The sequence below is a fragment of the Peromyscus leucopus genome, chromosome 20 (assembly GCF_004664715.2).
Source record: "Peromyscus leucopus breed LL Stock chromosome 20, UCI_PerLeu_2.1, whole genome shotgun sequence".
NCBI classification, from domain to species: domain Eukaryota; kingdom Metazoa; phylum Chordata; class Mammalia; order Rodentia; family Cricetidae; genus Peromyscus; species Peromyscus leucopus.
The window spans coordinates 16,831,693-16,845,843 of record NC_051080.1 but is presented as its reverse complement, the minus strand read 5'-3'; the positions used below and the strand labels follow the sequence as shown (position 1 = coordinate 16,845,843).

The window sequence follows — 14,151 nt, the reverse complement described above, 5'->3', positions numbered from 1 at the left end:
ATGTGTAGGAAGGCAAGGAGAGGGAATCTCATGGCCATGTACCCACAGGGCCATCTGGGAAACACCTGGATTTATGAGTCACCTCCTGGTCTTCAAGGGGCTTACTAGGGAAGGTGGAAAAGTGACTTCACCCAACTCATCTGGTTTACAGGTACAAACCTCTTCCACAATGACAGGAAACGCACAGCCGAGAAGCTATAACCATTGCTGCCCTCCTCAGAAAACCGGCTCAGTGACTTTGCCCTACACATACTCTGGAAGATGGAGGAGGAGAGCAGGCACCAGGAACCAGAGCTTAGGTAGAGGCTGAAGTGCACTCGGGACAAGGAAGTGTTTCTGGGCAGATGTAAAGGAATGTCTTCTTAGGGTGGATGCAAGAGTCCACAGGGTGGTAAGCTCTGGAGTAAGGGCAGGGCAAGTGCCCCCAGATGCTCCCTGGTGGGCCTAGAACATCAATGCACACCCTGGAGCCCTGGTGCTGGACACAAGTGGGCAACAGGCTCAACGCAGCATCCTTTGCTTGATCTAAACTCTGGATTCACTCTCCCGATCCATACCAAACAAAGTCTGTGACCCCAGGGCCTTTGGTGGAAGACTCTGGGAGGGTCCCAAGTCCACAAACTTCCCACTGGCCCTGCGGGTCCTGCGCACCCAGGGTCCAGGAGGCTATGGGTACGCTGGGCCGTCTCTGTCGCCATCCAGAGGCCCGGCTGGGGCTCGCCGTCCCCTCTGCCCGCCTCCCTCTCCAGTCCCGGGCCAGTGCGGGGCCCCGTCACGCCGGGCACGCGCTCCAGGCGCGCCCCTCGCACTGGTGACGGGGCGCGCCGAGCCGGGACGCGCAGCGACGCCCAGAGCCGCGGGCTGGCGTCCCCGGGCGGGCGAGCACGGGCGCGGGCGGCGCGGGCGCGGGCGCGACGCGGGGCGGGCGGCGCGGGGCGCAGTGGGCCGGGGCCCGGGCGCGGCGGCGGCAAAGGAGCACGGGGACGAGGAGGAGGACGAGGAGGAGGATGGCACGCGCGGGGCCCGCACGTGGAGGCCGGCGCGGGGGCGCGGGCAGGGCCGGCTGCTGAGACGCGCTGCTGCCCCCCGCGCGGGCACCGCGGCTTCAATGGCGCCATCGCCCAGGACCAGCAGCCGGCAAGATGCGACCGCCCTGCCCAGCATGTCCTCAACTTTTTGGGCGTTCATGATCCTGGCCAGCCTGCTCATCGCTTACTGCAGTGAGTACCGTGCACCCGGGCCCCAAACGGGCCTCAGATCCCCGGCTCGGCCCCTGCCCCAGCCCCGGCGGGGCGGCCCGCGTCGGTGCAGAGTTGCGAGCTTGTGGCGCGCGGTCCCGGGTCCTGGCCGCTGCTCCGCTGGCCCGGGAGGGCTGGGTGCAGGCGGCTCCGGGTTCCAGGCACTCCGCCGCCGGGCGCACCAGCCCGAGCGTGCTTCCGCGGACTCGCCAGCAGGGCCGGCGTCAGGCCCAAGCCGGCACGGCGCGTCCCTGCGCGGCGGTGCCCGCTGCCTGCTGCCCGCCGTGCGGTCGCCGCTCTGGCCCAAGCTGGCGACCGAGCGGAACTGCGCGCGCTGAGCTTCCCGCCGGCGACACTCCCTCCGGGGACTTGTGGGGACGCGGCAGCCGAGCCCGAGCGGGACTCCTCCGGCGGGAGCGCGGCTTGGGTTCCGACGCGTGGCGGAGCTTCTGCCTTGATGGGAAGCGGGCTCGCCAGACGCTTTCTGTAAAAGGAGAAGTAAGGGGACGGATGCCACTGGAGGGGAGGGCCCGCTACCGCTACGAGGGTGGTTTGGAGGAATGAATTGGCGACCCAGTGGGTCTGGCGAGGGCTGCAGAGGGAGGTGCGGGTTGGTCGGTGCCTGGTACTGGGCGCTGGAGCTGGGTTGGGCTGGGAGCCGGACGGTGAGTGGTGGTAGGTCGCATCTGGGAAACGATTATCTGAGTCCTGTACGTACAGATTTGGGGCTGGTGTAGAGTGGGAAGGCATTGTCCTGGCTGGTGCCTGGTGCCTGGTGCCTGTTGGTAGCTGGTGGGGTGGGTGGAGGCTGGTTAGCGTCCCGGGCACAGGCTCCAGCAGGGATGGGAGCTTGCCTGGTTACTGATTCTTACCTTCCCGTCGTCTCTGCGGACAGGAAGAACTAGTGCCAGGGAACACCTGTCATGGAAAATTGCCACAGGCAAGGAGGGGTGGTGATGAAAAAAATATGGATTCTTTACAAAATGAAAATAAAATAAAAGGCCATCATCAAGCGATTCCTCCCACCCCCCACCCCCCCAGCCATCACTAGAGCCTAGGGCCTCCTCTCTCCCAATTCCAGCTCCTCCTGTCTCTGTAATGAGATTGCAGCAGCCTCGGAGACTCAAGTTATGACCAAATTTGTCGTCAGAGTCCTGGGACAACTCTGCTTTAAGGATAGCTTAACCCCCAGCATGGAGGCGTCTTGAGGGAAATTCAAGTAGGCCCAGAGCGGTAATTGCCCCAGTTGTTTCAACCAGTCTGCGGCCCCCTGTGTTGCTGTGGCACCTCCCACTGAGGATCAGCAAGCAAGAGGATGGCTGCTGGTAGCGGTCTAACCTGGTTGTCCTAGCTGCCCTAGGAAAGGATGATGATGTGAGCCACAAGAGACTGCCCATTGCTTAGCCTTCTGCAGCCTGCTGGCTACTTTCAGGGGCTTCCCCAGGTACCCTTGAGCCTTGCTTTCTTAGTGATACGGGAGGAGTCAGGTAAACTCCAGAACTGGACAGGGGCTGTCAGATGGAATGCACTTTCCCGGTGCTATCCCCCAAATGGCCCATTCAGCAGTCTTCGTGTGTGTTGGGGAGTGGGGGTGGGGGGTGGGGCACAGGGAGCTGAAATCTGGAGCTGGCTGTACTTCCTGGGCAGGTTCTGTTAACAGTATCCTTGGGTCAGCATGAGAGTCCAGAGCTACAGACTGGGTGGGTAGAGGCAGTTCTGCCAGTGGGAAAAGGGACAGCTATCCACTGCTGCTAAGTGAATGACAACCCAGCTCTTGAGCAACACTCAGCACTTCAGCATGCCACCAAGCTGTACCTTGTATCCACTCACAGCCAGTATAGCCTCTGTCCCTCGTCTTCCAGCCCGCAGTGTGAATCAAAAACGTGTCCTTACTTCTTCATCCCCTTGATCTGACTGGAGGGGACGGAGTCTCATACATGCAGAGAAGGGACAGGAGAGTCAGCTTCACCCTCCTCTGTCTTTAGCAGGCCTCCCTTCCATCCTGAAAGTTCGTTCTCTGCTACAAGGGCAGTTGGTAAGAATGTCATATTCAGAAGAGCAAGAGCCCCTTAATAGCAGAGCTTTGAGCAGCCACATTTTGATGGCTGTTTCCATCTCCTCGTAATGGAATAATTGACAATAAGCTAACGTTTTTCAGACACACCCCATTACACCAGAAATGCAGTTGGAGAAATTAAAACATTTCTCTAAAATACAATATAACATCATGATAATTTATAGCTGGGAACTGCAATCCTGGGGGGAAAAGAATATTCCATTTTTCTTAGCATGGAAAATGATAATTAAATAGTTCCTGTGATTTCCAGCCTCTCGTTCAACATATCTAGGATGAAGGATAGTTAGCATCCTTGTGTGCAAGATGTTTCAGTAAGGACTTTTATTACCCTAAGCGTCTTTATGCTACAGAGCAGATACATTTGGGAAGCTGCTTGTCCATCTTTTAGGGCTCGGTGATGTAGCCTATGGTGTGTATGTTTCTCTGTAACACACATGGTGCTCACTTCCTGGCACTAATCTGAGGAAACTGGATTATTTCCTGGCCTGGTTTCTGTTGGGGGATTCAACAGCTCTTGCCCATTGGATGTCCTTTGCGAGGCGCTTGAGATTCATATTAAGGAGGTGGGCTCCACCCTCTGGCTAGAGAAAGACCTGCAGTCCACCAATTAGGCTGGTTGCTATGGTGACTCAGCCTTGTCATTTTTCAGGGATTGGGGAAGAATTGCCAGGAAGAGAGAGAGAGAGAGAGAGAGAGAGAGAGAGAGAGAGAGAGAGAGAGTCATTCCCCCGTGAGGCTGCCTTTAAAATGGGTGTTCTAGTTCGTGTGTGCTCAACGTTACTTGTAAGGTCCACTTCGTAAGCAAGCACCCAGCGTGCTTACCAAGGGCTCCCGGCAAAGTTAGGTGATGGCTGTTGTGAGGAAGGGGCACGCGCTTTATTCTGGGGCTTGGGAAACTCCTCAGAGTGTGGTTTGGAAGGGCTGGCGTGTTTGAATTGCTCCAGTGTGTGGAGCAGGAAGGTCAGCCGGCCAGACGCCGCTGTTGAATGAGGTAGGACCTGGGGATGATGTGCTGTGTACCATGCTTGCACCAAAGAGTTCTTCTTTCCACACTGGCTTGTGCCGTGTTGGGGGGATAATAACAACAAGGAGCGTGGAGAAAATGATGAGCTTTGTGACATCGAGCCTTGACTTTGGTGCTTGGGAGCAGCAGTGTTCAGTTCTGGAATAAAGGAGACTGCTTTAGCATAGATGGCAAGTTCCGTCTTCAGAGCCGCGTGGTGGACAGACGCTCTTGGCATGTAAATGCCATAAGAATGGCCTCATTTCAGAGCACTGGGGAGTCCGGTGGAGGAGAGGCATGGGGGCTGCCTGTTTAACATAGTTTTTTTTTTTTTTTTTCAAACAAATCCTGTTAAAATTGAATTGTGCCGTTCAGTTAAATCTCACGGCCGCAGCTGCGAATAGAAGAAATTACAAACAAGTTTTGAATTGTTTTTAATCCATTAGAATACTAACCGACCGTAGGCACTTTGATGGTCCCCAACATGCATTTCCTTTACAAATACAATTTGTGGCATATTTAGTGGAGATGACAATGTGCTGTATTCCTGCTGATCAAATGTGGCTTCTGGAGTTCTCAGAAATACCAGAGGCTTCAGGAAGTGATGCCTTTCAGGAGTCAGTCAGGCGCTTGCGTTTTCTCTCTCTCTCTCTCTCTCTCTCTCTCTCTCTCTCTCTCTCTCTTTCCTCTCCCCTTCCCTCTCCCCTCTCCCCCTCCCTGTTTTTTTGTTTATTGTTTTTTTTTTTTTTTGATGAATGTCCTAGGGTGAAATGTGCTTTTCTTTCAGCCACGTAATATAATGGTAAACCATTTTCCCTAGCTGCATTCAGAGCCCCAGGAGGAAGGAGGCAGAGGCTGTTTGCCTCCTCCGAGGGTTTTCTGTTTAGAAACCTGCAAGGAGCGACTTGGACTTGACTATCCATCTCCTTCTTTCCAGAGTGAGGGCTGCTCCTGGGCAGAGGGTCTGGACCACCCCTGTTCTTCCCCCAACCTCTCCTTGAGGCCAGTGTCTACTGCCTTCTTTACACTTCCACACTGGGCTGGCTCCTTGCTTCCACCAACTGTGAGCTATCTGGACTTCAATGAGGTCAGAGGCAACCGGAACCCGAAGAGAGCTTGACTAGATAACACTCCTTCCTGCTAAATTTTCAGACCTGGACTTGCTTCTACACCCAGGGCATAAAATATGTAGATCAACTTTTGTGGTGTGAAAGTACTTTCAGGTGACTTTATGGGCGTAATTATGGGGGAATGTTATGATAATGCCGCAGTAGAAGAGGGAAAAAAAGCAAAACATTAAAATCCCCATTTCTTTATATAGCTCGGCAGCTGCCTCTTTAAAAGACCTCATTTTTGCTTTAAAACTTGGTGTGCTGGAGTTAATGACCTCTACAGATTGCCACCTGTCACCCAGGCCTATAGTGATGCCCAGCCCCTGAGATCAGTGCAGGAGTGGATGGGCAGCACCCTGGCTAGAATCTGGGCATGGCTGATGAGAACTCCCAGCTGCTTCTAGGTATGTGTCACCAGTCACTGACTCAAGGCCTGTGAGGGCCAGGAGCTGAACTGGTTGGGGTTCCACCTTCCTTCCTAAAGGCTCACTTCCATTTACCAGTACCTCTGAGCTGCCTCGGGGATTTCTGTGAACTGGGGTTTCTGGGCAGGTCCCTGGCATCCCCTGAATGTCACTGACCCCTCCTCCCTTCAGATGTCTCTGCTCCAGAGTGCACCAGCTAAATGAAATAGTGTGAGCTGTCCTGGAGCTGAGCTATCCTGGCTTAGACTTAGCGTTGGCAGGGAGTCTGGGTGACTGTTCTGGGAGCTCCTTTGGGACCTTGCCCTTCCACATCCTGGGAATCCAAGCCCCAATTTAGCAGACTCTGCCATTGAGGATGGTGGATGGCAGGACTCCCTTGTTACTCTGTGGTTTGTCTCCCCTTTGCAAAAGACCTGTCCCTGGACTCACCTTCCAGGCTTCACAAGGGAGGCCAGAGTGGTGTGTGAAGCTGGAGATGGAACCTCTGGCATGTGTGTTTGGTGTGTGCTGGGAAACTTCAGGCCTGTGCCAGGCTGTGGAGGACAGAAGTAGACGAGATGACTGCTGTCCTAGAGCTGACATCACTGTGGGAAAGGCCGGCAGTCTACACAGAGGAGAGACTGGAGAGTGTTAGGAAAGGCTCTCTGTCTACCACTGCATTCTCTAGGGTCCTTGGGCTGTCTCTTCTCGCCACCCACCACACTGCACTGGGCACAGAGGTGCCACCCCATCCATTTTGGGGTTAACCAGTGGCCCCTCACACTCAGCCTGCTTGTTTGGGCTTTGTTTGCAGAGCGAGAGACAGGGAGGGCTATGACAAGCAGATGGGGCAATCTAGCCCTCAGGGTCCCTGATGTCAAGAGTATTGTCACAAGGAATAGGATGTCCAGAGTGAAGAACCAGTTGATCATGGCTCTGGGGCGTGGGTGCTGTTCTCTGAATGCATATGAAACAAAACACAGAACGCTCATCCTGTACTCCTGTTGAGGCAGGAGAATCTGATTCCAAGTTCAAGGTCAACCCAGACAACTTAGTGAGATCCTGACTCATAATAAAGAGGTAAAGAGGTCTAGGGATTCACAGCTCAGGGGTAGAGTGTTTGCTTAGCACAGCACAAGGCCTTGATTTCTATCGCTCCATTGCAAAGAAAACCCCAAATCACAAAGAAGTCAACTCCTCAGGTAGGCTGTAACAAGCTGCTTGTGTTTCTCTTTCATGCTGTGGAAGACAGACAGACAGATCCGCGCGCACGCGCGCGCGCACGCACACACACACACACACACACACACACACATACACACATGCATACACATACAGAGCCACCCACTGCTTCTCTCCCAGTCATATCCTGGAGCCTGAGTCTGTTTGCTAAGTCTGTCTGAGTCTTTCTGCATCCCTTGCGGTCTTGGGATGCAGGGATTCGGGGTGCGCGTTGCTGGTCTACCTGATTATAAGTCTTGACTCCTTCTCAGATGGCCATCTCTTTTAACTCTCCCCAGGCCTAGAGCTCCCCAACAAGTGGTCCCACTCACAGGAAGCCTTGCCTGTTAGTTCCTGAGGCCCTGTCCCTCTCTTCTCCCCAGTTTCTCCAAACAGCTCTTCCTCCTTTATGCTTGGGGTCACCCTTGCTCGGTGTAGAAAGAATAAACAGCATTTTCCCAGAATGCTGCAGGTGCTTCACTGCCTTCTGATGATGTTTGCAAAGATAGAAAAGTCCAGAGAAGGTGCCATTTCTACCTCACCACAGCCGGTAAGCTGGAGGGAAGTGATTGAAGTAACTGGATAGTCCTGCGTCAGGATCAGCTCTTATCTTTCTATGGCTTGGGAAGGACTGGAAGGACTGGATGACCCTGTTGATAAGTGGGTGTGTCTGTAGAGCAGAGAGCTCGGCCACAGGACTAAGGGTGGTGCTGAGGTGTAGCAATGGGATCTTGGGACTGGGGTGGACAGGGGGAGAGAGGCTAGAGACTGAAAACAGGCGCTGGCTGGAGCAAAGAGCCATTGCCTTCTGCAAAGGGACTGAACCTTTCAGATCCCTGAAGACCCATGGTTCTGACAGTTTTATTGAAAGGAAAGCAAATGGTGGCATTCCTGTCCTATGCTCACTCTTTTAAAAAGTGTACCTGGGGGTAGAGGGGGCCTTCTCAGGGTGCCAGAATACAAGACTCTTCACCCTCAGGTGAGTTCCTCATTTGCTTAGCTCTAACAATCAGCATATCCTTGTCATCTCCGAGGACTTTTCTTTGCTCTGTTCTCACTCTGAGTCAGTTTCTCAAGGGCATCTTAGACACCTGGACCATCTCAGTGCACTGGAGGGTATGAACAGCATTCCCCGCCCCTGACACACACTGCCATAGCCCTACCCTTTCCTAGTTGTGCTGACCAAAGGTGGCCCCAGCCACTTGTCCCTTGGAGACTGGATGCTCACGAGTTTCCTGCCTGTCAGTCCCCAGTGGACAGGAATGTGCAGGCATCTCTCAGCTTGTGCGATTGAGACTTCAGAGTTCTGGACTACTGACAAGGAGTGAGGCTGAGAACCCTTCTGAGCTGCACAGCCTGTTTGGGGTCCAAGGGTGTCCCACTGCAGGGACCTGGTAGGGCTTTCTTCTGCCTAGAAGGCTTGTGTGGGCTTTGTGGATGCTGTGAGGCCTCTTCCTGGCTGCCTGTGCTGTTGGAACCACTTTCTGCTACAGGGAAGGTGTCTCCACACGTTTCCTCAGCTGCTATTTTCCAGAGCTGGGACCAGCGCGTTTTGAAGGTTGCTTGCAGCCTCTTTTCCGAGTCTTCATTTTCTGTAGCTATCACACATGAAGCCATAGCGCTGATGGTGGTGAAGCCATTTAGAGGCAGTCAAACATCCCGGGTCCAGCGTAGTGACAGAGGAACCCATTAACCCTTCTTCATCCACCCACTTGCTTAATTATGCTCTTCTCTCTTGGAGGCAGCCCAGTTCCCACGTGTGATTTCACAGTGTTCTGGGGTGTCTAGAGCCCGTCCTTTTCTCGGTGGGAAGTTCTGACCCTGCTTGTGAAAGCTTGGCTGCTTCGTTTCAGTGTCTGGGAAGCTGTGGCCTGAGACTACATTGTGGGGATGGAGAGTAGGCGTGGTTCTGTTCCGGTCTGCCCCTACTTCAGCCCCAGGTCACTCTGCCCTGGGTAAGTGCGGCCTCCCTCGGGTGCTCCCCAGGGACTCAGACCCATTCATACCTGAGTATCTTCTCTCTGCCAATATGCTCTTTTCTTGTGGACACTTGGGTTGGGATTTCTATGTTTCTGTATCTCAAAGGCAAACATGACCCTTTCTGGTTTCCTATCATACATGGGATGGCCACATATGTCCCATGGGAGAACTGAGATGTGTGTTCTGGTGTGGTGACCAGCACCCCCCCACATACCCACACCCACACTCACAGTTACCTGCAGTCCCCAGATCATCTACCAGAACTGTATATCTCTGCCTCATGTGTCCCATGGAAGAACTGAGATGTGTCCTGATGTTGTGACCAGCTTCACACACACACACTCACTCACTCACTCACTCACTCACTCACTCACTCACTCACTCACTCACAGTTACCTTTAGTCCCTCTATCATCTGAGGGAACTGCACATCCCAGCTCTTCCTCCTCGATAGGGTGTAATAAACAAAATCTGTCTTCTGGGTCTCCAACCGCAGTAGCCTCTGGAGACCCCAGGTTGATAGAACAAGGGGAGACAAAGGCTGGACTGTTCTTATAGATCCCTCAAGGTTCATCTGTTAATCTGTCCTTCGCCCAGCAAGGCAAGGAACTGTGAGTGTGGCCCAAGAGAGGGCACCGTGAAAGCCAGTTAGGAGGCAGTAGAGATAGACCCCGGGGCTCTTGATCCTCTGCACTAGGCCTTCCATGGTCAGTGTGACTTGACTACTGTGTGTCCTTTGTTCATGTCACACGCCAAGCAAGGGTCTACCTTCCTTCTTTGGGTCCTGGTTCCCCTGCTTGAAATGGATGGTAGTAACTGACCTCCAGGGCTGAGATTTTACCAGGAGTGGATTGCAGATCTCTCACTTGGACCTACAGAGTCTGTCTGCAGCCTCAGAATCAAGGTGAAAGGCCACAGCATGTAGCCACGAGACCACCCACCCCCATACTCTGGCATTCTCCCTTGTCCTTGACCAACACAAGGCTGTAGTGACAGCTGCTTACTTTTGGCTTTAGCCATGTAGCCTATGGGAATGTACCCGTCATTCACTCAGTGAAGCTGATTATTTCCCAATGAATATCTCCGCTGTGTTTCACTTTGATGATTCAAAATGAACTCCAGAGGTCATGGCAGGTATCTCCAGGGGATCCTGGGCATCCACGGATCTCCAAGTTTGTTGCTGAGGTGGGCATGCCTGGAAGGCTGGTGGTGGCTGGCTGCATTATGGGCTCTATGCCCGCAAGATTGACGTGTGAATCATAGAGTTCTCAGCTGGTTCCTACCCACCCTTGACCACCTCTTTGGCAACAGTATACAGTGGCACACCTCAGAACCCTCCTAGGGGCTTCCTTATGCCATCAGGGATGAGGGAAGGCAGTTGAAGCCCAGGCCCGTGTATATAGGCTGAGGTGTATCTGGTGCCTGAAGCATTTGCAGTGAGAAGACTTGCTGGAGTGATAGATGCTTAAGGCCATGCTGGGGACAGCCCAGAATGTCAGTCTCATTGTTACTTGGTTAAAAGATGGCTCTTTCCTTAAGTGGCACTGTCCCCTGTCACCCACACTTGGACATTCCCTCATCCCAGGTCAGCTAACCTAGAGTCTCAGAACAGCTGGTTCACACCCTTCACATGTCTTGAGCTGAAGGAGGTTTCTGTTCTGGGCACAGCCACTCTGAGCTCTCAGAGGAGCTCAGGTCCGGGCCCTGCCTGGGAAGGCAAAGGCAAGGCCCGTACAGCACAGGCTTTCCAGGGCATCTTCATGCCCTTCAATTGTACTCACCACCTCTGTACCAGCCCCAGCCCCCTGTGGTGCTCAGCAGAAATGGAAATACGAGGACAGCCATGTCTGCTGCTCTCAGGAAGTTCCCGTTTCCAGGCAGCACAAGGTTTGGGGTGGAGAGGAGAGGGTTTTAAAGGTGGAGGGGCTTCCAGGGTAAGCTCTGCTGGCCTCGCAGTCTTGTCTCTGCCACTGAAGCGTCTTAGAGACACAGTGTGTGTCTGGTGGGAGGTGCTTTCCTATTAGACTCAGAGCGAGGCTGTGGATGGGCTGAGCTGATGGCCCATCAGAGGTGTAGATAAACAAAGTTGAAGGTGTTTCCAGCCTCTACCCGGGAACCCCCACGAGTCCCAGAACATCTGATGAAGTGGGGGATGGGAACTGAGTTCATTGAGGAACCTAGAAGGGCCTCCTTTCTCTATCCTCAGAGGCTGTGTGTGTGTGTGTGTGTGTGTGTGTGTGTGTGTGTGTGTGTATGTGTGTGAAGGGCTGGGTTGGGTGGAACATTTCTTGATTCTGCTCGCCTTCCAGGCATCCCAGCCAGCATACCTGGTACCTATGCACCGTACCCCAGCTGGTAGATGGCTTCTGAGGAATTTCTCAGGAAACAGAATTGAGGCGGTGCAGATGTAGGTTCTAGAGTCTGAGGACTTTGGGACACCCTGTTAATTTCACTGAATGACCTCATCCACCATATGTTTTAGATCTTGAGCTTCGAATGGGAATGGGAGGGACTATTAACCCCATAGAAGCCTCTTCTAGTCTCATCACTGACAGCCATGACCCAAGAGTTATCTGCCTTCTGAAGTTAGGAAGGGCCATGCCTATGTTTTGTCCACGAATTCCTTTCTTCATTTCAAAAGCCACTGGGTAGCAAGACAACAGAGGGATGTTTTTTTTCTGGCCTGACTGACCTAAGAATAGATTTTAAAACCCTGTTAATGTTTGGGCTGCTATGAAACATCCAGACTGAGTCAGAAAGGAATAGATGTGGCTTGTCTTGTATCTGCCATGCATTTGATTATATTGAACACCCAAGTAAGCCGATTTAGAGGAGCCTCAAAGCCTGGAGCCTGAATCTGGGTGGCTCATTTTATGGGATATTGGAGCAGTCTTTGGAGGTTTCCAGAGGCTCTTTGCTATGCTGTTTTTTTTTTTTTGTTTTTTTTTTTTTATCAGATAAAATGCTAACAACTCCAAAGGATTCTTAAATACTGTGTGGCCTATGCTAGTGGCCTTCCATCCAGAGAAATACTTTTACCCTGGTTTAAATGACATCTCTCTTGTAGCATTTTGCCACGTGATGGCATATCCTAAATCAAGTGAAATGGGCTCATTAATTGGTGCTAATTTATGTTTCTCGGCTCCCATGCTATGGTGGCTGAAAGAGCCAGGCAGAGTCGTCTGTAGCCTGCGGCATAGCTGTTCCCACTCTTTTTGCCCCTTTCCTCACTGGCTCATTTCTGGGAAGGACCTGCTGGCTGGGTGTGGAGAGATGAGTAGGAGGCTTTCTCTGTTTCCCACCAATTGTCTCCATCTGTGAGGGACATGGGGGCTTGGCCTGGGCAAAGCTCTCAGCTTCTGTGGGACTGATGATGTGTAGAATTCTATCCTTGCTGAAACACCTTTGAGTCTGAAACTCCACACGAAGCTAAGTGTGTGGAAACTGCAGTTACAGACCCTGAAGACAGATGTCTTCCCTCTGGGAACCTAAGGGACCCACTGGGGTTGATTCTGAATGGGGGACTTGGCTGCTGGAGCTGTTGTAGATAATGAAGTTGGAGAAGTTTCCGAAGGCCAGAGCTTGGAATCCTGAGCTCCCTGGACTAAGAAAATCACCCTAACAGGTGAGTACATGCACTGGGACTTTGGAATTGTGTGGTCAGCAGATTCAATGGCTCTGGCATTTTTCCTGTTTCAAGACTGTCCCATAGCGAGGTGGAGTTTCTCTCAGGAGACCACATTTGGGTCCGAATCCAGGCTCTTCCTGAGCACAGCAACATACTCTCTCGCTTCTATTTTTGCCCTGATGTTCCAGAATGGAGCAGAAGCCATTTGTAAAGGCACTTGGAAAGCCTCGGAGTCTTCACTGAGTGTCAGGACATTGAACTGAACCTCAGTCATCAACCTCTCCTCAGGTGGCTATGTGGTTTCTCTGGAATCCAGAAGTAGCCAGAATGCTCTGAGAGATGAGAGCACACCGTGTCAGGTGACCTGGAACACATGGGACAATGGCTCCGGAGGACAGATCCAGGACTGGCTGATTCTATGCTGAACAGAACAGTGGTGCAGGTGGGGGGAACCAGCCTGCCCATGGCTTCTCTATTCTTGCCACATGAAGTGCATGTTGTAACTAAACAGACATGAATTAAACAAACAAACAAATAAACAAAACCCTGCCCTTTTGTAAAGAACCCCCTAGGTGCCTGCCAGCATCCAGCTGTTTCTGGGGAATGTGACTCAGGGGTTCCCGATCTCACCTGCCACCATTGCCACACTGATTGTGGAAGCTGGACTTGCTTTCTGCTGTGTCCTTACCTGAACTTCTACCTGGCTTGTATGTACATGTGACTTTCTCTGTTGACCGTGTACCTCCATCTTGGCGTCTGAAGCCTCTGTCTAGGACCTACAAGGGAGGCTGTCTGCAAATTTTAACAGTACCCACAGTCTGAGGCTGTGGGCCTTGAGTGTACGCTTCACTTAAAACCAATGCAGTAGCATGTACCCATGCACGATCCTTCACCAGGAGGTCACAGAGATCACTGGCACATAGAACACATCTTGGAAGATGTGACAGCTGCCACTCAATGATAGAGTATGAGGTGGGATTTGAGGAGATGTGGACAGGGTCAAGAGGGAAGTCCACTTACCTCTCTGATGATCGACAGGAATGGGGACAAAGACCTTGAGAGAAAAGGCAACTGGGCTGGTGTGGTGTGATGTGGGGCTTGGGGAGCCTTTGAGCTCAGCTTACCTAAGCAAAACTCCCAGAGAAGCCCTGACTCCCAGGTCACAGCCCAGAAAGACCTAGAGTCCATTCAGCCCTTTCCTTCTCCATCTTTTCTACTCATAAAACATGTGTTAGCTGTAGACTGTGTGGAGTGTTCTACATCCGCACACAAGGCTAAGAATCCTCAGCTTTTCATGTTCAGAAAACCCAGAGCCCCTCCACCCTACAGTGTGGTACACCAGTGATGGGTCTTGGCTATGTCCTCTCTAGGTGGGCCATGTGGCTCAACAAGACACATCAGCATTGCCTGGCTGATAGGTACTTGCAGTTCCCGAGGGAAAGACTCTTGTAGAAGGTCCACTCATTTGCTGCGGCTTCTTCTGGAGAGC

General features: G+C 52.6%; 1 protein-coding gene across 4 annotated transcripts in view; it reads left to right on the top strand.

The window, feature by feature from the left end:
* The first annotated feature begins 945 nt into the window (after positions 1 to 945).
* Positions 946 to 14,151, top strand: part of Tafa5 (TAFA chemokine like family member 5) — a 212,607-nt gene continuing 199,401 nt past the window's right edge. For 2 of the 4 annotated variants that reach the window (XM_028878164.2, XM_028878166.2), the window contains exon 1: positions 950 to 1,220. In XM_028878164.2, coding sequence (XP_028733997.1) covers positions 1,109 to 1,220 — 112 coding nt within the window. In that variant the 5' untranslated portion in view covers positions 950 to 1,108. Of the gene's footprint in view, positions 1,221 to 14,151 lie in introns of all 4 variants that reach the window. The other 2 variants (XM_028878167.1, XM_028878160.2) reach the window with 2 other exon arrangements.